The 26,973-nt window shown below is 35.9% G+C and overlaps 3 protein-coding genes across 5 annotated transcripts; 1 reads left to right on the top strand and 2 right to left on the bottom strand.

The window, feature by feature from the left end:
* Positions 1–1,342: 1,342 nt before the first annotated feature.
* Positions 1,343–13,132, top strand: LOC107828449 (uncharacterized). Of its 2 annotated transcripts, XM_016655757.2 has the most exons (7): positions 1,343–1,790; positions 1,908–1,976; positions 2,550–2,579; positions 9,211–9,243; positions 11,185–11,267; positions 12,591–12,675; positions 12,793–13,132. In XM_016655757.2, exons 1-7 carry the CDS (start codon positions 1,710–1,712, stop codon positions 12,892–12,894), a joined length of 483 nt encoding a protein of 160 aa, XP_016511243.1. In that variant the 5' UTR covers positions 1,343–1,709; the 3' UTR covers positions 12,895–13,132. The 2 variants fall into 2 exon arrangements, with proteins under 2 accessions (XP_016511243.1, XP_016511245.1); XM_016655759.2 differs by lacking the exon at positions 1,908–1,976 and having other exon boundaries at positions 1,429–1,790.
* Positions 13,133–13,533: 401 nt separating this feature from the next.
* LOC107828450 (OVARIAN TUMOR DOMAIN-containing deubiquitinating enzyme 2) lies at positions 13,534–20,035 on the bottom strand. 2 transcript variants are annotated; one of them, XM_075223144.1, is made up of 10 exons: positions 19,896–20,035; positions 19,728–19,806; positions 19,554–19,633; positions 19,397–19,442; positions 18,831–18,939; positions 18,420–18,511; positions 18,266–18,328; positions 17,432–17,550; positions 13,938–14,013; positions 13,534–13,837 (listed from the first exon to the last, which is right to left on the bottom strand). In XM_075223144.1, the coding sequence occupies exons 3-10, from the start codon at positions 19,616–19,618 to the stop codon at positions 13,781–13,783; spliced, it is 627 nt and encodes a 208-aa protein (XP_075079245.1). In that variant the 5' UTR covers positions 19,619–19,633; positions 19,728–19,806; positions 19,896–20,035; the 3' UTR covers positions 13,534–13,780. The 2 variants fall into 2 exon arrangements, with proteins under 2 accessions (XP_075079245.1, XP_075079246.1); XM_075223145.1 differs by having other exon boundaries at positions 19,728–19,788; positions 19,896–20,016.
* A 1,777-nt stretch (positions 20,036–21,812) lies between these two features.
* LOC107817516 (uncharacterized) lies at positions 21,813–25,174 on the bottom strand. Its single transcript, XM_016643364.2, has 3 exons — positions 24,556–25,174; positions 23,895–24,020; positions 21,813–23,616 (listed from the first exon to the last, which is right to left on the bottom strand). Exons 1-3 carry the CDS (start codon positions 24,952–24,954, stop codon positions 22,129–22,131), a joined length of 2,013 nt encoding a protein of 670 aa, XP_016498850.2. The 5' UTR covers positions 24,955–25,174; the 3' UTR covers positions 21,813–22,128.
* Between the last annotated feature and the right edge of the window lie 1,799 nt (positions 25,175–26,973).

Genomic DNA, 26,973 nt, shown 5'->3' with positions numbered 1-26,973 from the left:
ATGAACATGATTTGCAGTGCTGGAATTTTTGTATGACGATGGACATAAATTATGTATATTATGTAATAGTTTTATAATTATAGGCAATTGTTGGAACGACCCCATACAACTATATACCATGTTAGTATATGGAGTAAGCAAGTTGTTTTGCGAATATTTAGCTTGCAACATGAGTATGTAATTTTCTCATACTTTTATTGCGTCCTTTAATGTTTTGGTACAGTAGTATAGTTGCAGGTAGTTGTAGCAATATTCTAGAGCAATCATATGCTCTGTTGGTATACACATATACTATACTGATATCATATGTTAGTTAATATTTTTTTGATTGTATTAAACATTTAATTGGTACACAATTTGATTGTTCTTTAGTAATAATATATATAAAAAATAGTGAAAACAGTAAATGAAATTAGATTATGAAGAGAAAAAGAATATATAAAAAAAGAAGTTAAATGAAATTAGAAAAGGAAAAAAGAAAAAAATAAGAAGAAAACGAGAAAAAAGAAAAGGAGAAAAGAAAAAAAAAAAAAAGAAGCATAGAAATAAAAAAGAGTTGGAGAATAAAGAAAAAACTCCCCACAAAACCTACAACAACAACAACAATAACAACAATCCAGTATAATCCCACTTGGTGGGGTCTGGGGAGGGTAGTGTGTACGCAGACCTTACCCCTACCCTAGGGTAGAGAGACTGTTTCCAAATAGACCCTCCAACATCCTTCCCTCCAAGAACTCCCCACAAAACCTACTATGGCTAAGAAATGTAATTAATTTATGGGTAGGAAAACAAATGGGTAGACAAGGATAAATAGTTTTATTTTTGTGGGTAACTGTGTCAAAACCCCTTTACGAAATTGGAATATTTGTCAAAATCGCCCTAAAAGTTCATGGAGTTCAGTTATTAATCGGTCAAAGGGAAAGTCTGCATTAACTTAGCCTACGCTAATAGAGGCCAATTGGGGCCTGGTTATGGTGATGTGAACATTAATGGTGAGCTTTGTGTGTAGATCAAATTAAACGATCTAAGGGATCGTTTTGTTTAAGGGATAAAGGAAATTAACCTTGCTATAAATTAAGTATTATTTATATATACATCATTTGATTTCTGGTATAAAATGTTTGAATATTTTGAACTAGCAAAAATTGATGTTGAATCTTTGCAGTTATGATAGAGATCATTGCCTTCTCCGTTTTTAGTGCATGAAATAGTTGCTCATGCCTGAAGCTTTATGGGGAAAGTTCTTTGTAGAATTGAACTCAATGGGGAAAGCATTTGCAAAACTTTTTTTTTTTTTTTAAAAAGAAACAAATATTAAAGAGTGGCCCCAAAAAGGCTATTTGTGCAATTCACGCGGTTAATTGAATGGATTCTTCGAAACTTTTCTCTCTATCTGCGACCCACCTGACAGCCCTAACGGCTACTGAACAACCGATCTCTCACATCCCTCATCTTTCTTTCCCGTCTTGTTCTTCTTCCCCTCTCACTGCCGGCGCCGCCTTTCTCCCCCTACTCTTTCCGGCCGTCCTCTCTCCTCCTACTTCTTTGAAATATTTCCTTAATTAATTACGTTTGAAAGGGTGTCAAAAACTGGTCCAAACCTGCAAATCCAATAATTCTGACCTAATATACCAAACGGATATAAAGCTAAAAATCAAAATTCTGACCTCACCTCATTTTCAGTCTCCCGTCTCCCGTCATTGCTGAAAATGGAGAACACAAGTTACTCAAAGTTGAAAAAATCTTTTGTGATTGGAATACGCAGCTTGTTAAATTCTTGCTCTAGAAAGGTACAATAAAAAAACTTTTCTTTTTTTTTTCCCTCTCGTGAATATACCATTAATTTGAGAAATGCCCTAAAACCACTACTTTAATTATTGTCTTCTTTTTTAATGAATGAATTGAAGAAATTTGGTGAAACTTTCCCCAATTTCACTCCAGCAGAAGTTGAAAGACTTCATCGGTTATATTTTGAGGTTAGCTTTTGTTCTTATTCTATTCGTTTTTAACATATTTTCTAAAGGCTTCAGAATTTGAGAAATTTAGAATATCTAGTTGGAAATTGGACTTATTCATTAAGTAAGTTAAAATTCATCACTGGAGTTTGGAGATATCGCGATTTGTTTCTGAGTTTAAGTTCCGTGTAAACTTATTTACATTCATGTGGCATTCTTAGATTATGCTATAAGCCTATAACTTAAATCCTTTTTGAGTTTAAGTTCATCTGTATAGAAATTGACATGTGGTGTAAACGTTATTTACATTGTCAGCGGGTATAACTGAAATCCTTTTGAGTTTAAGTTTTACACACTATCGGTGATAAATGTTTTGCATGATAGGTTAAATTGACTTACAACAATAGGTAAATCTTCATAGCAAACCTTATAGTAACCTATAAAATAGAGTAATAGCTTGCTGTACTCAATAATTTTTTTTTCAATGTCAGTGTATATAATTTAAATCCCTGTTTTTAGCTTATTCTAGTTATTTTCATATTTTTCACTAGCTTAATTATTTTCTTCTCCTATGAATGTTTTGTTCCGTTTCAGGTGATTACTGGTTTGACCAAGAGTATAGAGGTATGTCATGAATACAATTTTTATTTTTTATTTTTTATTTTTCAGCAAAAGCCACCATTGTGGTGTAGGGGTTAAGGCATGACCCCTAACCTTTATATATCAAAATCCAGTAGGTGAAGACATGGAGAAGGGGGACATATTGCCTAACCTCTCCAAGAAAGTAAAGCTTACAAAAAAAGAGTTGTTCCTAGGCAGTAGCCTGGTTAGTTACAATTAGCAATGCAGAATCATCTTCCTGTGTAGACTATGATATACAAACTAGGATGTACAAGATAGCTACACTACTATACATTTTAAACATTTGAATTTTTCCTAACTTGTTTGATTCTAAAAGCATGGAAACTGAGTTTAGCACCATACTTCGCTAGAGCATCCACAGTTTCATTCCCCTCTCTAAAGCAATGTTGCACTACTACCCTTTGAGAGAAGATGATCTGCTTCATGTTGTTGATATCATCTGTTAGTTTCCATGGAGGTTTGAAAATATCCTTCAGCATGTTTATCCCCAGTGAGGAGTCCATTTCTAGAATAACATTTTGGATATTATTGTAGAGACACCAATTCAAGGCATATTAGGCTGCTTGGACTTCAGGTTGGTTGTTACTGCAAAACTGGAGATTCTTAGCAAATGCCATGATGAGCTCTCCATTTTTGTTCCTAACAATTCCTCCTATCCTTGCAATCTTGGTATGGATTTGACTGCTACCATCTGTGTTAATTTTCCGCCATCCATCTGGAGGTTTATCCCATATGACTGCTCTGCCACTGATAGTAGGTCTGTATCTCTCTGTTTTGGTTACAAAGCTGAAGCCAGGACCAAGACATATCCATAAAGACTCCCTTTCTTCTCATATAGATTTTTAGATGGAATAGAACTTCCTGTCTCACTCTTGAGACTGAAATCCTGTTGTTCCCATATTTAATTGAACACCAGCATTTCCGAAGTTCCCGGAAATATGGCTGCTTCCTGGATCATAATTCTCATCATTGGGTTTTTGTTATTGTTGTTCCTCCAGTCTTGAAGGGTATGTGCATAGAATAAGCATTGGACTGGATACCTAAAAAATTCCAAGTTAGAAATGCAATGTCACTTGTCAGAAAAATTTGTGAGATGGTTTCATTCTTTGGATTCCTACAACACAAGCATTTGGACACCATGTTCTTTCTAAATTTTCCTATAGTCTCATCAACTGGTAGTTTTCCTTTGACTGCCCTCCACAAAATAAAAGACATCTTAAAAGTGAGATATTTCCTTCATTTACTTTCCATATATCTTTCCAAAGAGGAAGAATCTCTTTTTTCTTTCTTAAGTAGTTAAAAGCAGAGGAAAAGAGAAAACACAAGTGGAGGTAGGTATCCAGATAGGGATATCCCTTAATAGTCTATCACCAATGGGAATTTTCCGGATATGATCCAACAAATTAAGAGGGACCAATCTGGAAAGAGCAGCTTCATCCCAGATATTGTCCCTAATAGATTTCATAAGTTTCATGTTGCCAGGTTTTTTATCCCTCTGAATATAGGACCCCAAAAGACCAATCCCGGCCCAATTATCCCATCAAAGTGAGATATTTCCTTCATTTACTTTCCAAAGAATGTAGGGTTCAATTTCCTTTTTAATGATCATAAGCTCTTTCCAGGCTGCAGAGTGTTTCGACTCTTAAGGATTTTGCCGCTGGGCGACTCCTGGGACAATATTTGGCCTTGATGAACCAAGACCAAAGGTTATTATTGACCCTAAATCTCCACCATCTTTTGGCTGCAAATGTCTTACATACCAGATTCTTAAAGCCAGCACCTCCCTCATTCTCCGGAAAGCAAAGGTTGACCCATGAGCTCCAGTGGTATCTGCTTTTGTTCTCATCTGTTCCCCAGAAGTTTGAGAAATGTTTCTCAATTTGGTTAATGATAGTTTTAGGAGGGGAAACAACAGCTAAAGTATGAATAGATTTAGATTGAAGGACATTCTTGATTAAGATAGCTCTACCACCGGGGATATTAACTTACCTTGCCAGCTACCAGTCTTATTTATGACTTCCTTTCACATGTCTGCAAAATAACAAAATTTCTTTCTACCAGAGTAAATAGGACAACCCAAATATTTAAAGGGAAAGGATTATACTTCTAACCTGTGATCTTTCTGATCATATTTTTACGATGACGGATGATCAGAAATGTAGTTGGAGGTTAAGTAGAAACTCGTCTTTACTATTGTCTTGACCATAAGTATTTTCTTACTTGTGAAGGATCATCATAACTTGTTTCAGGGAATGCTTTTCCCCTGACGAGAAGATAACTAAATCATCTGCATATGCAAGATGATCTTAGGACCCCTGTTATTCATAGTATATCCAACAAACCTGTCCTTTTCATGGAGATAATTTAAAGCCTTAGATACTGCCTCTGCTGCTAGAATAAACAAGTTAGGGGGATAGAGGGTCTCCTTGCTATAATCCTCTAGTAGACTGAAAAAAGCCATATCTAATGCCGTTAATAAGCACAGAATACCACACATTAGATAGTAACCTGTATACCATGTCCATGAAGAATTCTGCAAAACCCATTCTTTTCAGAACAGCCACGAGCAAGTGCCAGGAGACTTTATCATATGCTTTAGCCATGTCTAAATTGATCATAACATTTCCACCTTTATTCTTCTTATTGATATCTTGAGCTATCTCCTGAGTCAAAAGGATAGCCCTTAACAAAACCAGTTTGATTTTCAGATACTAATTTAGCTCACAAGTCAGTCAGCCTGTTAGAGAGGATTTTAGAGATGATTTTGTTTGAGAAATTACTCAAATTAATAGGTCGCATCTGGGAAAAGTTGGTAGGAGAGTCCACTATAGGAATTAAAATCAGACAGGTATGAGTAAAAAATTAGTGAGCTTTCCTCCTTCAAAAAAATCCTTGATCATATTACAAACATCTTCAGAAATGATATGCCAACAGATTTCGTTAAATCTGCCTGGTCCAGCTACACTATCAGAGCTAATGGATAAGACAGCCGCTTTAATCTCTTCATTAGTAGGAAACTTCTGGAGCATGGTGTTATCCTCCTCTGTAATGATTCTATCAATTCTCTATAAAATCCAGATCATAGTCCTGATGAGGTTGAGAGAATAGGCTGGTATAATATGCAACTGCTGCATCAGCAGTTTTATCATTGCCATAGATCCAATTATCCTCATTCTTGATTCTGTGAATGTAAGCTTTCTTCCTTCTTTGCCTTATAACATTATGAAAATATTTCCCATTGCTGTCACCTTCCTCTTCCCAGTTTATCTTAGCTTTCTGTCTAAGAATGGATGTTTGCATATTCATCCATTTGATTTTTTCTGCATAGAGCCAATTTAGTTTGATCCTGTTGGTATCATTGTCATCTTGCTCACATATCAGCCATTTATTTTCTAATTCATCCACTTTATCAAAAACATTACCAATACTCTCCCTAGACCATTTACTAAGACAATGAGATAGTCTTTTAAGCTATCGATGAAGAGAATACGTGGCATTTCCTTGAACTTGCTCATCCCAACTATCTTTGACTACCTTCATGAAATCTGGTTGTTCAGCCCAAAAATTCAAAAACTTGAAGTATTTGATAGGAGGGATAACTGTTCCTGTGCACTTAAACATCAAAACACTATGATCTGAACCAGTCCTTGGTAGATGATAAACAGTTGATATTGGAAACATGGTAGACCAAGAACCATTATACAGAATTCTATCCCGCCTCTGCAAGATCCTTTTTTTTTCTTTTTCTTCCATTAGTCCAAGTAATATTAGTACCAGAATATCCTGCATCTGTCATCCCACACTCATCCATACAATTAAGCCTGTGAAGTTTTCCACCCTTCTTTTCACTGGCTTTCATAATAACATTCAAGTCACCCATGATGGTCCAAGGGCCATCAATCTGATTGTTAATATTAGAAAGGTATTCCATAGTCTTATCCTCCTCCTTGAATTGGTGCTGGCATAGACCATAGTAATCCAGAGTAATCTGCTGCTTTTTGTTACTAACAACACTGCAGTTGTAATTCCCATCCCCAAAAACCCATATTTTCCATTACAGTTAGCAACTGCATTTGGAAAACCAGTGTTCCTCCTGTAGTATTTCAATTTTCTGTTGTCTACAAAGGGCTCCTGCAAAGCTATGAAAGAAGCTCTATGTTTCTTTACCAAGTTGTTGAGTCTAGTGAAAGCACCCTTAGACTTAACCCCTCTAATGTTACAACTGATAGAACTATTCATTAAAAAACAATTATTGGGGGTTTTTGATTTTTTTTTTCCTCTGCCTCTTGTTAAAGGAACATTTGCAGTTTTCTTTGTAATTTTGTTTTGTGTCTTGGTGCCTCTTGGTGATATTCCTCCTTTGTCGATGACTTCAGTAATTTGTTGCACGACTATGTCATGTAACTCCAGATCAGAGATAGGGGAGTCTATGTTAATTAGATTGCCTGCTCTAGGGACAAAATTATTGGCCCTTCCTTCATTGTTTTTGTCTTCCAGAGGAATATATATAAGTTTTCCATTGTTTTTCTCATTGTTTATATGCTGGACATTGCTTATTGTAGTAGCATTCTTATGGTTTTCAAGGCTGCTTTCATGTGGATCAACCTGCTCTTCATTAGTAACCTCATCAAGATTTTGAAAAGAGTTGTTCGTGGTGATTGGATGATTTGTCGGGACACACAAAGATTGTTTTTCTTCTGATCCAGTAACCACTACCACTCTTCTTTGTACCATCATCTTGTTGGCTCCAAAATTTTTCTCTCTCCTTATCTGATTGTTATCCTTATTCACTTCAACTCCTGAACAATGAGTTTCACCCTCTATAGCTTCAGTTTCAATGGTAGTACATATTTCTTCAGCATCACCATTCCTTTGTTGCATAGTAGAGTTGTTCCCATTGTCATCTAATTTATCAACATTTCCAAGTTGATTAGAAACACCTTCCACTGACTGAATATTTGTAGGCTGACATTCTTCGTTAACATTTGATCTGGGTTGCTTAGAAATAACTTCCACTAACTCATTAGTTTTAGCTAAGCACTCTCTATTAGCATCAGTTTCAGTTGAGACAATTTCATCTTCCACCAAATGCTGTTGAATCTCTTTTTTCTGTGTTTTTTCGTTGCTAATGATTCTCTGGATAGCAGTTCTCTCCCTCCTTTTTTCTTTTTCCTGTCAACTCTCTCTTGAACAGAAGGATCATTTTGTTTAGGAGATTCCTTATTCTTATTCAGAATGTTCTTTCCTTGTTCTGTGCTTACACTGTTTTGCTTGCTAGACTCAACTTGATCAGATATGGATGTAGTTGTGGTTGTTTGGCTCTGATCATCTTTTTGTGAATCTGTAGATATATTCTTTTGAGTTTCTTGAGGTTTGGCTTTAGCGTGAATACAATTTAATGGCCTTTTTTTCCCTTGGTGAAATTTAATGCACAGAATTATGTTTATTGTTATTACAAAGAATGAAGGTTATGTGTTAGGGTGAAAAGTTAGCCTTCTGCGTAATCCTTGGGGGACAGAGTTACGCGACGCCTGGGCTGATGGGAGGTAGCAGATACCTAATGGAATAATGGAGGTGCCCGCAAGCTAGCCTAAACACCTTCTTCATAAATAAATTAATTAATAGAAGAATATAAAGATGTGTACAACTTATTGCTATCAATCATCTCGGTTTGTTTAGTAATAATTGCTGTGCTTGTTTAATCGGCAGTTTTGATGAACCTTCCTAATCTCAAGCATCTTTGATTTTGTTCCATTAGTGCTAGGGCTTGGTCTGTTTGATGTATGAATACTTATTCAATTGATGTATACGTTTTAAAACACTACAAGCATAATCTTTACTTGTGATTGAATACTTATTCAATTGATTCTCTTGCTAACTGTTACTATTGATTAATAGCCTGTCAAATACATGGTTTGTGTCAGGTATTTCTATTTCACAATAAGCTCAACTGATGTTTAGGTTTAATCCCTAAACATGATGCTTCTTGCTTAGAGAGAGCTTTGAAGAATACTAGTGTTTAGATGTTCTACTCTATAACATGATGATTCATTATCAGTTGGAACTTGGAATATTACGCATACCTGCTTACTATTGCTTTCTTCATGTTTCATGTGTTATCTCTTCTCCGTCAAAGGAACTTAAAGAAGTCTATTTTACTTCATATCCTCAAATTGCTTGTCCCCCCCTTCCACTAAAAGGGAGAAAAGGAAAATTGATACATGAAATGAATCTTTAGTTTGTGTTTAAGATATTATAGTTAAATGCACGTGCGTTTCTTTGAAACTTCTTATTAAATCTTCATTCCTTCTCAATGTGAGTACGGGTCATTTGGATAATAGTTCTTATTTGTGGAAAGAGAATACATATAGAGTGTCTCTCCATTTTTGTTTTGTTTAATGACCCTGTTATTGGGTTTATTTTGGTTGTAGTTATAGTGCTATTCCAAAGTATTATTCCATGTTTACTAGTGAACTTATAGAATTTTGACGAGCTTCTCATTTTGAATTGAACAGATATGAGTTGACTATATCAAATATACTAGTTGTTAGATTTTGTTATTCTCTCCTTTAATTGGAAGGCAATGTTGAATTGTCTGTTTCAAATGTTGCAGGATGAATTTGAGTCTCTATGCGAGGAGACACAGGTACATATCATATGCTTCTTAGTTAATTAAAGTTATTCTGAGAAAATATGCATCCTATTTCTGGAGAAGTAAAAATTGAATAAACCTTACATAATAAATATTCCCTTTGCTGCTTCAAAACTAAGCATTCTGCAAGATCTACTCTACCTTCTCTTTTCTACTAAAACATCTCTCCACTTCTAATAAAATATGGTTTTGAAAGTAAAAAATCATGATTAAGTTTAAACGTGAAATTTCATTTTCTGTCCTTCAAGAGCGTACTTATCCGCTTGGCTGACAGCTAAACTAGATTCTCCTGGCGTCCATATTGTAAGGTGAATAAAAGAATAAAGATTTGCAAAAGTTACACCCCCAGTCTATGAGGACTGCCAAGTGCCAACTGGTCTTCAGTTGACCACTGCACTACTAACTTTTCAGGATGTGTACTTTTCGACCGAGATATAAGTTCTTCTTGGACTTGTTCCTCTTTTGGACAAAATCTGAAGATAATAGAGCATTGCTGAGGATTGTATATTGTTGAAAAGAGAAGTTCTTGGAAAATATCTGTTAATTTACGTCTAGATTTAGGGATGGCAATGGGGTGGGGCGGGTTTAGACACATGCGGGGCGGGGTGGGTTTAGGCATACGCGGGTGCGGGGTGGGGCGGGTCGAAATAATTTTTTTTTTTAATTCTATGCGAGTGCGGTGCGGGTGTGGGTTCAGATTAATTTTTTTACAGAATTTCGACTTTTCCGCCTATGCTAATTTCTTCGGCTTTCACCTTCCTCTCTCGGTTATCTATCTTATGAAGACTGAAGCTACCCTTACAGTTTAATATAAAGTTTTTGACTAGATTGCACTGCCGATATTAAATCAAAGTGATATAATCTATTATTATTTAAATTCAAGAGATATTACTTTTATGTCCTTAATTATTTTAGATTTCTGAATTCTTATCGTGATGAAGAACTGACCTAGTTTAATTGGAACATCTTGTAGCACTCCAGGTTCTTCTGCAAACGTGACATCTTGCAAGTTCTTAACTAAATGGAACCAAACTAGAAACAATATTTCCAGTCAGTTTCTTATGGTTTTTGGTTTCTATTACAAACTCAGAGTGTGATAGTTTAAAATATTTTATTTATAGTATATACCATGGTGAAATGAGAAAAATCACATCAACAATTTCAGACCAAGCTTAAATCCTTACCAAAATGAAAATTCTAGCCAAAGGATTAAAAAGAGATAAAACTAATAAAATGAAAAGAAGAAAAAAAAACTTAAGCGGGGCGGGGCGGGTGGATGCGGGTGTAGGTGCGGGGCGGGTGGACGCGGGTGAAAGTTCTATGCGGGGCGGGGCGGGTTGTATATTGTAGAAGAGAAGTTCTTGGAAAATATCTACCAATTTACGTCTAGATTATCAAATGTGCTTTCCTAGAAGTCTCTCTCATTGTAATGTTGAGAATTTTAGATAAAGCACCCACTATTGTTTTAGTGTAAGCTGACCTCCAGTTAGAATTTCATTAACTGTGATCATTTATTCTATTATGCCTGATGAGAACAAAGGTTCCATGTATTGGAAACTGTTTGGGAAAGCTCTGCCTTGTAAAACCTAGTTATGCCATTGGAGAAGAGATTCATAAGAGAGAAGGAAATTAACTGTATGAGAATTTTTAATGAAGGGGCCCTAAATTTCCTTAAAAATTCTTTGGCTCCCTCATGTATTCATTTGATTATGTAACTTATTGCGCATGCAAATCGATATTGTAGAAGACAGATTCCAACAAGTTGATTATGTCCACATTTCAGCTGACTGAATTCTTTTATTAAGAAAAAAGCATTTTCCAATACCATTTCTTTTGATATGATGTTAACCTGGAATGCTTATGTGAGTTTTGGTTGTTAAGTTGGAATAATGTGTGTGATATGGTTTTCCTTGGGATCGTGTTTTCTACTTGTAGGCAGGAACAACTCTAAACATGGTGGAGGAGCTTGTGGAAGAACAACACTTGGAAGAAAGCTTGAACCCCTTGTTTCTGGAGAGGTATGCTTACTCCCATTCTGCAAAATTGCATAAGCAGGATTAGAATGGTTTTCTTTTTACCCACTATTGTTTTAGAAAAAGCTTTCTGGAATTCTATTTTTCTGTTTTGGTCACACCACGTGAAGGAAATCCACTCTAGATGATAACTGGACCTGCGCATATGTGCTAAAAAACTGTGACGAACATCCTTAGTGCTATAGCAGTCTTTCTTGTTACAAGTGACATAGAGTACTAAGTTTTTGAGTCCTCAAACCCATGCATATATCCTGTGGTGTAACAAGAAAAATGACCTTCTAGGAAAGGATTTGTGCTGTAGGTGTATCTGAAGAACAGACATTTGTACACTATAATTTGCATCAAAATTGTCTAGATACTTTATAGTTTATACTTCTGCTTCTCTGGTTTTGGTTATTCTTCTCATCTTATTCTTCCCATGCTACCTCTGAACTGTCTTGTTAGCTTTTATACTTTGCCAAGTGCAGTACAATCCACTTGTGCAGCTTTAATACCTTAATAACTTTACAGTTTGCACACCACCATGACAGAGTCAAAAGATTTATTGACTACTGATTTTCCAATTTCTCAAAGGATTTGACCTGAAAGAGAACTTTAACGTAGAAGTTGAATCATAACTTATTATAACTCTTTAAACGTGAGAAAATAACGAAAAATGTAGCATTGATTTTCTATAGTGTAGAAGCTATTTGTTGATGGTCAATGTACCGATGCACTATTAGCACAATAGTTATCTTCCACAGGCTATTCTTGGTTTCTTGAAATTGGAACTGGATTTCTTTTGTGAATTTCCATGTGATTCAATAGATGGACTTGTACATTTGTTGGACTACATGTGTATCACGAAGGCCTATGGTTATGTATAGATTTTTAAAGTATCTCTGAATATAATACATATCCTTGGGACAACTCTTAAGGTCGTAAATGTCTAGTGCATGCTAGATATTGTGTGGTCTGGATGGTCAACTGAAAAACATGGACTACAAGCTCCGGAAAAGGAGAAAAGAGCAGGAAAAAGCATTCTCATTTCACTACCAATAGGTATAGATATGTAATTCTACGGTCATGGTGGATACCGCCTATCCAGATACTGAATTTTTAATTAGTAAAACTAAAACATACAATTAGTTTATATCTGTCTATTAAGCAAACTTCTTCATGGTTCTTTAAATGAGAGAATGTTGATGGTTGTTGAGGCTTCTATCTTTTTAAGTGTTAGTATATTTACTTTCGGTCCTAATGCTTCATGGAGTCTTATATGCCAGTGAAAATATAGAGAACTTCTAGTAATAGCTAGTCATTTTGCAGGAGCAATACTGAAGAAGTCATGAGGCACTACCTATCTGAAGTCAAAAAGGACGAGATCAGTTACTTGATGGCTATGTTAGAGAAGGTGGTCTCAGTTATTTTCTTACACTCTTTTGTAATTGAAGAGCTAATGCATCTTTTTTCTTATTTAAAACTAAAATTTCCTTGACTGATTGGTTGACATCCTAAAATGATTTGTTAGGCAGAAGAACAGAAACGTGCCGTCACTTCTCTTCTTGAAGCCCTGAAGAAAGAAAGGCATGATAGTACGGATAATGAAGACAGAACTCGAAGTTTACTTTGATTCAGGCTGTGATTCAACATATAAGCCGTGAATGCACGTCCACTGCACTTACTTCAGTTAAAGAAAAAGTTTATGCACCTGTCCTAGATGAATTAAATGTACTCCTTTTGCTACAAATATATACAATAGTAACGAATGTATAGGAGTAACTTCTCATTGATATTGTTATTTTGTCTAAAGTTGTACTATTACTTGTGATCAGGGGCGAATTTATAGGTGTAATTACGGTACATGTGAACCTATGGTCTCTCCGTAAATTAGATATTTTATGTACATATTTTCCAAAATTGATATAGTATATTATGTACATATTTTCCAAAATTACTGTTGGCACCCCAAGGTTATGATGCATTTGGTTGATATTAGGTACTCGTAAAAAGTAGTCTATTAATTAATACTGAGAAGGGTCCAGCTGCAGTGGGACCATATTCTCAAGCTATCAAGGCTAATGATTTCATTCATGTAATCGTAGTGTTCGGGCTCGGGCTAGAAATTTGTGATATTACCATCGCAGTTATTTATTTTTTAATCTTAGATCATTTGAACTCGTGATATGCTAGCATTTTCCTGTTCCTTTTACAATGTTTAACTCTTCTGTTACTGAATGTAGACTAGAAATTTTATAAGAACTCAATAATGTTTCTCTGTCTAAAATGCAAGACAATTTTCTATTGCACAACAACTGCATCACCAAAATAAACAGGGTGCTTTCATACTTTAACTTCTACATCATCATAACTTTATTTATCGAGTAGACCATACACCTTCCTATGAAATTTGAAAAACTTTCTAGTCATAAGAAGACACCTTCATGGAATTGGTTTCCACTTGTATAAAGAAATGAAATCAATATATTTTGCTTGGTTTCTTGTCCTTTGGGTTTCATTCATTTGAACTCCTGGAAGTTCACATGTCCAGTTGCTTGTGCATGCTCAACAGCTTCCTGTATATCAAATGCAATTTTTAGCAAAAAGCACAAGTTTAAGAAAGTAGGCAGAATAATAACAAGAAGCAAGCCATGATATAAGCTGTGCTGGTCAAACCTTTTGGCCCACGACCCCGATTTGGCAAACTCCACAACGCAACGTGAAGTTGGCTGTATCAGTGTAGCTCCTCTTTCTGCTATGTGCAACAGCATGGTGATTAGTAGATTTAAGTAGTTTCTATTCATATCCTAGAAGCAAAATAAGATCAGATAAAAAAGAACAGCAGCTCAGAATTAGAACACACACACACACATAAAAAATAAAAACATCAAGGCATAAAGTAAAATAAGTCCTCACAACCACATTCTTATCATGCCAATAACCTCAAAATGCAAATAATCTATAGAACTCTTATCCGCAAATCCTCTAATTCTTATCATGCCATTCCTCTCAAAATTCTGTAACTTCAGATCTTACCAATTTTACCCAACCATAAACGCAAAGCAGCATAAGAACGAGGACTTTAAGTGACAAGAACGCACCAACTAACAAAATGCATGAGTATAACTGCCCAATGTCTATTAAGAGATCCTTAAGTTTTATCATGTTAGGACATCTTATCATTGTTGTCCATGCGAGCAACTACACCACAAACTCAGCAAAGAGAACTATGGGTAGATTTGACCCACAAGGAAAATGATCATAGTAGTATGTTCTTCTTCAGAACAAACAAATGCTCTCCAACTGTATGAGTGATGAATCTCTTCTATTATTCAAAGCTTCATATTTAGACTAGTAAATGCGCTACAAAGGAATCGAATTGTATGAAAAGCATAACCTAAAAGTTTAAACTATTGGAAAGAGAGGTCTTCTATTCAAACACGCGCCTCCTCGCACGCTGCAAGCATGGCCCTGGACTTGATTTTTTATTCTTAGGCCACACGTGGAAACTTTTTTTTCCTTTATGAGACAGCTTCGAACTCATGACTTCTGTCAAATAGTTGAATTGTTTGAATGGCCTTAAGCTATTAAAGGGGAACACTATCATTAAATTATTTATTTTAGGCATGCAACATAAGGGAAGCAAAATCACAACCCTAATCTGTATTTCTAGACTGTATTCGACCCCTACAATGTGGGCTTGAAATGCAATTCCCAACCTTGCAGATCTGTTAGCTGGTATCGAATGGACTTCGAATAAACGATAAGATGGCTGACAGACGTCCTTTTTTTCCCCAGACCCCACTTTGTGGGATTACACTGGGTTTGTTGTTGTTATGGCTGAACAGATGATGCACAGCCAGTTGAGAAGTCACGGCTACTAGCAGCCTTTTTAGTACAGAATATTTACACACACAGAACAGACTGTTTACCAATAGCTCCTTGAGCTTTTGGGCACCTTAGCCTTCTGGACAAGCCAAAGTAAAATTCCCCATGCTATATAGCTATTATTTTAGCTGCCAACACTGCATGAATTTGACAGCTTTAACTTAGATATGGTTGTTCAAAATTGATTCTGGAGTTTACTTATGCCAAAACTTATTTAAGTTGGATGATTCAAGAGTACTGAGTGTTTAAAATGAGGGAAGAGACAAGTAAAAGAAAAACTGGGATTTACCATACGGTGCTGCAGATTGCCTACATACACCAGGATTAGTGAAGGAGTTATTGCGATTAGCTGACAAGATTCTAAAGAGCTGCAGGATGCACGGATGCTCCCAGAGCGTGGATATCATTTTCTGGGGAGTGTCGAGGGTATAAAATGCTAAACCCTTGATATGTCGTTTTCTAATTGAATAAAGAAATCCTTGATTGAGCTCTTGTATCCGAAAAAAGGAGATCAAATATCACAAGATTGTAACCAAGGATATTTAAATAGCTAGGATTCCAAATCCCATTGATGGCTTGAAATCATGATCCATAAAGCCAGAGGCAACAACAGCCATGTCCTAAATGGCACTGATTGAACAGCTTCATCCAGTATTGGCTTCGCACATCATTATCCATTGTATACTAAAAAGCTTAGTATATTGTATACTAAGCTTTTTAGTATACATTTAACTGCGTAAGTATAGTCAACTGTGTTATCATTTAACTTTCCTGTAAGCAAGCGGAAGAGTACGATCTGCCCCTAAATATTAATTCAGCAATCGACAATTTTTAATCAATCCAGGTAAATAATGTTTAATAGGAGAAGCAACCAAAAAGAGGTACTCAGAATTATCATGATAAAAAGAAGAGCTGATGCATGTGAAACAATACAAGGAAACGAAAAACTCAACGTCATAAATATAGAGAGAAATAGAGATGGATCAAAACTAGAGAAAAGACTTCTCACTGGGAGCTGTCCGGAAATAGGTATAAAGCACCAAATCGATTAAGCAATATATATAAACCAATCACCTATGCCTCAATCTCAAACCAATTAGTGTTAGGTTTATGAATATTTTGTATCAATTCCGCTTGAACCAGAGTATCATTCCAATTCCAATCTAAATAATTTATCTTTTAAGGCAAATGATGGGCTTTCTAGAACTAGAGTTCACTAGATCGTACGCTTATCATTACTCCAAACAAATACCAGACCTAATGTAAGTCTTAACAACAACTATACCTCAATCCCAATTAGTCGGCGATGCCGATATGGATTCTTTGCTTCCATTATGTTCTACTCCTAGTCGAGTCTGATTTGATTCCACTATATTGTCGGTCTTCATAGACAACTTCTCTTTTGTGATGTGACATCTACCTCGTCTCCTTTTATCACCTTCAACCACAACAGTGTTGCACCTACCAATCGGTGTATATGGAGGTTCTTGTAGCACTTGAGTAAACTATCTCAAGCAGCTTTCTCTTTATTTATCCTCTATTTGTGCTATATCTGATGAGATCATTTCTAACCTTGTCGAATCTTAACATCTGAATTTCTACTACATACATTGTATAGGATATGTTAGACCATACAGACTCAACATTCACTCCATGTTAGTCTCACAATTGTTCAATAAAACTTGCATCTCATTTTATTACGTTTCTCCATATCGCATAACACTTTTGTGGTACTCCTTAAATTCAAACATCATATCTTAATTCTACGTCATTTTCACCAATCATGCCATTCTCTTGGAAGATTGAACCAAAAAATATGAGTTGTCCGCATTTAGGCACCACAATCCGTCTCACTTCTACTTATTCTAGAACTGACTCTTTGTGTTTATTCATAGTTCCAACTTTTGGTTAACTCCCTTGCTAGCTTCCAATTAACATAATTAGGCAAAATATCGCTTTGTAACAAAAGTTAGATCAGATACCAACTCGTTCAGCACCCAGAAGAGAATAAAAGCATTATTCCCAGGAAAAATAACAAATCAATCTGAAGTAAAGAAAGTTGAGATCTCCAGCACACTAACCACAAAAGACTAGTTCCTATACTAATAGCGCGGAAAAGCATTTTAACAAAGAAACTTAAGGAACCAGGTAGATGTATCAAATCTGAGCCCATTATCATCTGGCCATACAAAACTTCCCCAACTCTAACTCTTGCTGATTTCTTTATTTCTTGAGGAATGTGTGTCAAGACATAAGCTTCAAAGGAATTTTCTGATGCTTACCTTTGTTGCTCCTTAACCAGATTAAGAGCAAGCCTCTCAGCTGGTCCTACAGTCCCATCTCTCTGCACAGTAAAGATTGTCTGATCAAACTCCTCTGGAGCTCCTTCAGCAGGCGACATCTATTGATTGAACACATGAAACAAGGGGTAAGTGGGATAGTATAAACTTAAAAAAAGGAAATCAAACTCCGCGCAGCTTTGTCAAACGATAGCAAAATCTTCATACAAATGTTAGCTTGATGATCTCATACTCTACTAACTGGCAGCTAATAATTTCACATTTCTTATGATGGGTAATTTCACATTTTTTATGATGGGTAAATGCAAAATTTCATTAGGAATGGCACTAGCGATGGGCACAAACCCAATTAAACGAGCACAAGAACAAAGATATAAGGAGCTCCTACCCGTTACAAATATGCTATTATAAAACAAAATTAAAAAAAAGGGCAGCCTTGTGCACTAAGCTCCTGCTATGCGCGGTCCGGACAAAATAACCCAACAAAAATTAAATAACAATAAAATTTGAGCCAAAATGACCCAAAGCACGTTAAACCCAACAGACTAACCCAGCATATCATTTATCTGTGCTTTTTTCAACAATTGTTATATCGGATTCAGATCACTAATCCTATCTCATTGATTTGATAGGAGTCCAGACAAAGTCCAACTTGGGACCTTAACTTTGCCTATAGTCCATCGATTTATAGGATCTATAAACACATTTTTTCTCTCCTTGTTCTTCCAGTGTAGAAACGGAAAGATCCAGAAGGTGCGTGTGTGTGTGTGTGTGTAGAGAGAGAGAGAGAGGGAGAGGGAGAGAGAAACACCATACAGCCAAAGCATCATAATGGAGCCCATCATAAATCAGCATTACTCTTTCCTGATAGTTCTTTCCCTGTTTAACGTTCAGCCATATAAAGGTGGTTAAGAAGACTTGGAATTGAAAATTACTCATGTAGAACACATCCTACTACTTAAATACTAACCTGCCCATACAGATCACAGCGTGTGGTTTGAATATCATAGGCTGCGATTTCTCGTCCATAGTAGTCAGTCAATATTGAAAGCTCTATGGCACCTTAAGAAAATAAGTGTTTCAAAGGTCAGAAACGTCGATGAGAAAACACAATACAAATAACAAGAACTACAACGAGTAAATATGAAAGGGCTGTTCCTAAGCAGCAAGAAACTAGAGTTCATCCAGCTAAACATAATCGTAACTAGACAGACAACTAATTGCAAGATTTTATCACCCAGTTCTACTGTAAAACTATCTGTGGAGGGACCGAAAAGGAGAGTATTGACTAGTGAACTTATTGTTTTACCCCAACAGGACTTCAGAGGTTGAGATAATGCAGGAATATGATAATTTAAAACAGACATCAAGTATATCATACCTCCCCATTTCTCTGGGTTAAGAATCCAATCACAGTACTCTTTGTTGGACTTCCCAAGAAAGGCATCAGAATATTTTGTCGGGTCACTTGCCACTGTTGCAGCTATAACCTTCAAATTTAAAATGTGCAAAGAGTCATGGATGAGGAGGACTGATTAGCTTTACTTATAAGCAATACACCAGGCATCAAACCATATCAACCTATTGATTCAAGTCTTTCTTATATATATATATACTGATTTAAGTCATTTTTCACTAATAGAACTAATAAACAGGAAATCACAAACTGGCTGTTTTGACATCAAGTGATCTTCCTGAATTGAATTTTCCCTGTGGCAAACAAATTATTTCAAAACTATTATAAACGCAGATTTCCTGTCCACTATTGATGTCTAAAGAGGTATTTCGTACCCAACCCTGAGGAATGTCTTTCAAATTCCCTAGGCATGACATTGAAATTAAAAATAATCTTCGATCACCTCTCGACATTGGTAAGCAACAAAGATCCATAAGAAAAAAATCATCTTTTTATTGAAAAGTAAGTGATTTTGAAGGCAAAATCGGAACCTGTCTAAGCTCGGGGGCTTTATTTTTGTCATGGTCCATCACATAACTGCATAAACAAAGAAGAACGAGACATTGATTCAAATCCATCCCGTCTCCACTTCAATGGAAGAAAAAAAAGGTGAAAATCAGCAGAAAGTAAAATGGAAATAAAGTTTACCCAACAGCATTGAAGAGACAACTGTTATCAGAAGGAATAACCCTTCGAACTATAGCACCTTCCATCTACAAACTATGCACCTACAAAAAAAAAAAAAATGAAGTTGCTGAATTTGTACACAATAGGCTATTACCTGCAATAATTAAATGCAAAAAGCGGTTAAAAAGGACAAACCTTTATCTGGATGAACAGCGTCTTGAGAAATGGAACCGAATTTTTTGGTGAAAAAAATCAGCTAAATTACACGAAATATCTGTCAGATAACGAAAAAAAAATTCAAAATTCGTAAATGGAAAGGATACACAGATAATGAAGGAAGACGATAGTTCCAGATCTATATACCGATAAATACGGAATTGCTCTTCTTCTTTAATTGGTTTATAGTAAACCGAGAATCGCTTTAACTTGACGACAGCTGAAAATGAGAAGACAAGTTACGAATCTGAAGAAAACACCACTACTTTCTATTTTTTTAAGTTTTAATATCGTGGATAAGAGAAATAATTACCAAGTCATTTCCTCCGTGACTGTTTCATTTTAACATGTAAAAAGAAAATACATTTCTATAGTTATATATTTAACTTTAATTTTTTTTTTTTTAAATTTCGTGCCAAGTCATTAGGGGTCAAATGTCGAGTCTTTGCAAACTTATTTTTAGTTTTATTTTTTTTCCTTACATATGACTTTAGAGATTTATTGTTTACACATACAGATTTAAAAAGATATTTTTTTAATTTTAATATAAATATTTTTAGAAGGAAATGGTTCAATATAATGCCTGCAAAATTTGGTATATTTTATTTTTAGATCTTTTATATAGAAAATAAATTTTTGGATAAATTTGACATAAAATTTAAAAAAATTTAATGTGCCATAAGAGGGAGGAGTAGTGTTTGGTTGCTATTGTAATCCCAGGTAAAATTAATTAGGAATATTTTGTAAAAAATAAAAATACCTGATCCCTGTAGCGCGCTGTACGTAACGTTAAGGTGGTCCAGAAAGGAATAACGGTCAAAAACAGGTAATTGGGCAGATGCCGCGGCCTGGTCCAATGCATCGGATTCTATAAATCTCTGTTTATTTTAATAATAATATATCTCTGACTATTAAAAGATGTTCTAATCTATTTGTCTGTGCAGATATAATATTGACATGTAGCTTTGGAAAAATATCTTCTCTATTATTACACGACCCATTAGAAAATACCCTTTTTACTCACATCTTAGTGCCCGTTTGGACATAAACTTTTGATGGAAGATTTTTCCAGAAAAAATTCATTTTTTTTAAAATTAGATCATAAAATTTTTAATTTTCACTTTAAAATGCATTTTGGAAATTTTCTAAAATTTGAAAAACTACAAAAAGTTTTTTTTTTCAAAATTTTCACTCAAATCACTCACAAACTTCAAAAATAACCCAATTTGAAATTTATGTCCAAAAACAACTCTAAATTTCAAATACCATTTTCACTTGAAAAGTTTCTCACCATTTTTTCGAATTTTACAAAATCTTATGTCCAAACGCCTACTTAATCTGTATGTAAAAAAAAATAAAAAATAAAAGCTCTTTCTTCTGGTCTCTTTTATTTGGTCATCAATGGTCCTTTTTATGAATTGAGATGGAACCATTAGACCTTTTCTTTTAATTCTTAAGATTGAAAGAGACAAAACTAAGCCCATGGGTCAATTTGAGTCATTGTGTTTTAGAAAAGTGCAAAACTTTCCCCATCTTTTCTGACCTCTGACCGTTTGATACCTCCAAAATATTATTCTTGCATTTACCATTGCTGTTCATTAATCCATAAATCAAACAGTGATACCTCTCTAAAGTCATTGTAATGCTCCAGAAAAAAGAAGTTGCTTTTTATTTCTCAAAATTATTACGTGATAAAAGGAGAAAAAAATGATAAGTTCTCTATGACCATATATGGATTTCTTTATGGTATCATGAGATCTCAAAAGGATTAGTTCTTTGCTGGAATGTGACTAATATGTCAAACTTTTGAGACATCGCTTATATATTGTGGACAATACATACACGTATATGGTACATGATTTTTAAAAATATAAATATAATTCATTACAAGAATGGTCAATATCAATTAGAAGCAATTTCCTCTTGGGGGAGGTGGGGGGGAGGGGGTCATGATTTTATCAATGACTTTATTTTCCTTCTTTAAACTTTTTGATCATTTTTCAACAATCAACTTTAATAAATGAAGGCAAAGAAAGAAGGACAATTATTTCAGACAGAAACAAAGGAAGGAAAATGAATTCAATTATGCAAATTAAGTTCTTCTTTCCTCTTACTGAAACTTCTGTGGATGATGTATAATTGGCCACCAAACAATACATTATAAAGACATAATCAGTAGCCAATAATGCATCTTCCAAATTACAAGATAACAACTCCATAGCTCCAACAAAACATTTCTGATTGATACAAAGACGATGCAAGAAGTTTCAGTAAGCATAAAATGAGGAGATACAAGTCTCGGGAGAATGTGGACTTAAGTTTTAGTTTTATCGATATACCAGCTGAGACGGATGATTTGGGCATTCAAAACTTGTAGTCTCTAAATCTTCTGCTTCAAGACATGGCGCAACTGGACCTTCTGGCTCTCCATTCTTGCCTCCAACAGCTTTGATTTTAAACTGTGCTTGTGAGAATTCCGCGGCCATTCAATGCACCCCTTCATCCCTCGTGTTATTTGTGGATTGGTTGAGCTGGGTGAGCTCCATTGTCCAGCAAGGTCTGAGGGGCTAAATCCACTTTTACTCGAACCATGATCTGGAGAAAGAACAGCGCAATTTGATAGCCTCCCATTTGATAGTCTCCCATTCATTCCTTCTACTGATATCTTTTTGTAATTGTCTCCATTCGATTTCCAAAGCCTAGATATAGATGACACCTTCTTAAGCTGCCGACCTGGCCCTGAACATACTTCACTTATCTCTGTAATTGGTGTACCATCACCTCTTGAGACATTGCTATACTTCCTGTTGGTAGAAGAGATGCTTCCTTCAGGGGAATAACTAGAGCCTTGTTCATCGAGATGGCTCGCTGTTTCCCATTCACTTCCCTCTTCCTCTAAATCATCGGTTTGATTGACATATGCGTGAGAATGTCTGTGGAAGTTGTCTTTATTGTATACACCACCATCAGGACTGTATGCAGGACACGGCTCAATCTCCCTGTCATTATTTTCAATAAAATTAACATCCTCAAACATAGCATCATCTGGGTTTGGAGGTTCATAAGTGAATTCCGTGATATCACGAATATCCACTGAAGCAGCTGCATGTTGAAGCTGCTCAGCTCTTTTGATCACTTCCTCGTCGGGGTTCATACCTCTAGAACTTAGAAAAGACTCTAGCTCTGCAATTAGTCTATTCATCTGGGAATACTTCTCTTCTAGTGTCACCTTAGCATCAACTAGCTTCATCTGAACCCGTTCCTCACGCCAAACCTCAGCCATCTGCAACATCTTTCTTTCTTCATCTACTTCCTCTCTTAGTGTCTGAGATTCTCTCTTCAATACCTCGACTTCAGCCTTGTCTTCTCCAATTTCCTTGGCTAATTCTTCACACACTTCCTCTATCAACTCTCTACCTTTCCTTTCTTTTTCGTAATCTTGCAAGTAGCGCTTTGCTGATAACTTGGTATCAGCCAACTCATTAACTAACTTGGAGTTAACTATTTCCAGCCTCTGTCGGTTTTTCCTCTCTCTTGACAAGTCAGCTTTCATATCATCGATAATTGCACGAATTTTTTCGTGTTCTCGGCTTCGCCATGCTGTCTTCTCTTCGCTAAGTTTTCTCAGAAACTGCTCGAGTTTCTTTTTTGATGACCGCCGCTCCATCTCAAGCTGATAAATTCGGGAGCGAGCCTGCTCTAATTCACCCTCAAGCTTAGAAATCATTGCAGCATTCTTCGACTGTTTATCAGGAACCTTCTGATGGCCGTAAATCTCCTTTATTTCCTCAGCTATTTGCCAGCCAATTGGATCCCACTTTGTTGCCCCCTCCATAGCTGAGTTTGAATATTGAAATGACGGTTCTAGCTACAGAATATAGAGGTAACCCTTTTGTTAGACGAGCAAGTACGGAAACAATGAGACAGCAATGGTAAAATAGTACCATGAATAAACTAAATAATAAGAGTCTTTAATACTCAAAAAGAAAAACATTCATTAACTTCCGATAACTCTAGGATTTCCCTAATACAAGGGAAGTCGCTTTTCCTGCGCCTATTACATTGTTTAGGACTATTACACCAACTTTAGGACTTACATAAAGGAGCTTAGATAGTTAAGAAAACATTGAGAAAGCACCTACATACCTTGTGAAAAAAACCATTTCTTGGACCGGAGACAGATCGAGGACTCTGCACTGTATCATTAATGTGAGAATCATTCTGTTCACTGTGATGATGATGACCGTAAAAGGGCACATCAACATGACCAGCCTGGAGGAAGGAAAGGAAAATTGAAGTTGAAAAAAGTTGCTTAACTTAGGATCTAGAATAATACAGCACTAGTCGAAGTTGCCCTTCGCTCTAAGGTCATAAAAGTATGAACATCCTAAAATCACAGGGCCTGACAAAATTAAACTACCAACATAAGAAAATGAAGAAGTAAAAGCAAGCAGAAGTGAAGCTGCTCATAATTATACCAATGGGACCAGAAAACAATCTCAACTGGGAAGATTAAAATAGATTATAGAGATGAAACTTAAACTTCAATCCTAAAGTTTCTAATCATGCATTCATAATTGCTTTGCCAAAATCTTTTTAAGGAAATGCCAAAGTCAATGTAATTAAAGCAAGTAACCAAGTGATCTCAAACTAGTTGAGGTCAGCTACATGAATCCTCTATATAATATCAATTCAGCTCTATTCAAAAAGCATTAGAATCATTTCAATTCCAAATTCACTTTGACATTTAACATACAAATGACCAAAACTAGAGAGGAAAAGAAAAACCCTAAAGAAAATGAACTACCTGAAATGCTAACTTTTGAGGTGGGATATTGGGAACTTCTTGCAACTGAAGCCTCCATAATCCAGCAGCTAACTTCCTAGCAGAAACCAAGGTTTTAACTTTCCGGCCAGATTTCCTACCAAGCTCCACCGTGGACTCGTCGGCGTCCCAGGTACAAGGAGCATTGTCATTTACATCCTCGTTATATTTCCAACGTAGTAAAGGGGTCTCAGGTCTGCTCTTTTTCCCACCAGCAATATCTCTTTTTAACCTCACTCCGGTGCCGGAGTTCTTGGTTTTCCGGCGAGGCGGTTTACGAGAGCAAAAGGGTTTGTGTAAAAGATCTGAATCAGGTAAAGGGTTCACTAATTTGGATGATGTAATTGCTGGAAGCTCATCTTTGTTAGCAGTGACCTTCATCTTTGATGCACAGATTTAGCCATTACTCAGCTCTTTTGGTTTATTGCCTTTTCTGGGAGTTAGTGACATAGATGGGTTGAGTATTAGAGTTGAGGGGGCTAGGGGACTCGTAATATGGGGGGCCCGGGTGGTGAGGTTTGAGGAGGGGGTGGGTGTTCTGTGATCTCTTTTGGTTTTGAGGCGAAGGAAGAGAGAAAAGCAGAGTGCAGTGTGTGTGTGTGTGTGATTTATACGTATAAGTAGATTATTTGTACGGTCAACGTTTCTCATTAACAATAAATCTTTCTTTTTTTCTTCCATTATGTCTGGTAATCGCATTAGATACTCACATTAAAGTCTCCATTAGTCCAAAATTCGTGCAGGTAAGATCCATTCAAGAAAATGTACTTCTTACTAGAACATTTTCATTTTCAAGTTCCAAAATTGATGAGCTCTAATTAATGATAGAAAACTCATATTTATCCCAGTATAATATTTAGTGGTAATTAATAAATCTTGGATTGCCATAAAGCGCACAGTGAAAGGTTAACTTATATTACAGGGGTGTATGTAGTAGTTTTGGCCAAAAACGGCGTCCGTTGGTTCTTAACTGGAAGGAGGCAGTTAAAAAATAGTATAGTTAGACTGGAGTGCCAGGCTGCCGTTAGGCATGGTCCCACGGCCCTCTCCAGCGGGAGCGCGTTATGACTTTGCCGCTGCAATTTTCTTTTCCTATTTTATTAAGTTGAAGTGTTAATGATATTCTCACACGGTTTAGCAATCTTAGCTTATGTTTGCACTTAATAGAGGTCTGCATCTTAATTATCCAAATCTCAGATATTAAGTGTGTTTGTTTTTAAAGTCTGAATCTTAATTATTCAGATATTAATCATTAAGTGTGTTTGTTTCTTTTTTAATTCATAACCACTTAATGCATTTGAATAGGTCTGTATGATTAAAATCTATAATAGAGACTTAATTTCATTGAGATGCTATCACATATTCATTATTAGATGCCGACATCGCCTACCTATCAACTACCACCATGCCACCACCATCATACTCAACCACCACCACCACCACCGTGCCACCATCATCCTCAATCATAGTCGCCACCATTATCGATAATCACCACCCACTATCCCCACGACTCCGACCACCATATATCATTTTCACCCACAATCAACGCTCATCCACCTGAACTACCACAACTGACCACCCCATCACCATCAACAACCACAGTCGGCACTGCTCATCATTATAACATACCACCACCCACCCACCACCTTCCTTAGTCACAACTACTATCACCACCCGCCATTATTAACTATCACCACCCACCACCACCATCCTCAATCATTATCGCCACCACTACCAATCACTACTACCTACTAGCATGAACCACCGTCATCAACCAAAACTACCACTAACCATCGCCTCTAGTCGGCATTCACCCATTAGCCATCACCACCAACAACTATCATATTTTAAAAAACTATATATTTTATTGATAGAATATTAGATTAGTTAGTATTTCATTTGAATTTTATGTTTATTAATTTTCAAATAAAGATAAATTTTATACATTCAGATGTTAAAAATTAAATAGTCTTAATTATTTCTATTCAGATCTTAATACACATCTTAATATATTTAGATGTGTATTCAGATTCAGATGTCTTAATCTTAATGCACATCTTGATATTCAGATGTGTATTCAGATTCAAACGTCTTAATCTTAAAAAAACAAATGAGGCCTTAATGAACCTTGCAGTATTTTACTTAGTCACAAATGTATAAATATGTAGCCAAATATCAATAAGCTCATATTCGGGAAAAAAAATCATTTTTTTGATACTCTAGATCTTTAGGAGAATCCATTTTCCTTTTTCCTCAAGTTTATGCATAACTATCCCAACTACAAAATGCAAAAACAAATGCGAGAAACCTAAAATCTCATATTCTTTAATGCTAATTCTATTAAAATTCGAATATGATTTGTGAGAAATTTGGAGTGAGTATTGTTTGAACTTATTAGAA

Source organism: Nicotiana tabacum, chromosome 10 (assembly GCF_000715075.1).
Source record: "Nicotiana tabacum cultivar K326 chromosome 10, ASM71507v2, whole genome shotgun sequence".
Taxonomy (NCBI): domain Eukaryota; kingdom Viridiplantae; phylum Streptophyta; class Magnoliopsida; order Solanales; family Solanaceae; genus Nicotiana; species Nicotiana tabacum.
This window is presented reverse-complemented; position numbering and strand designations above follow the sequence as displayed.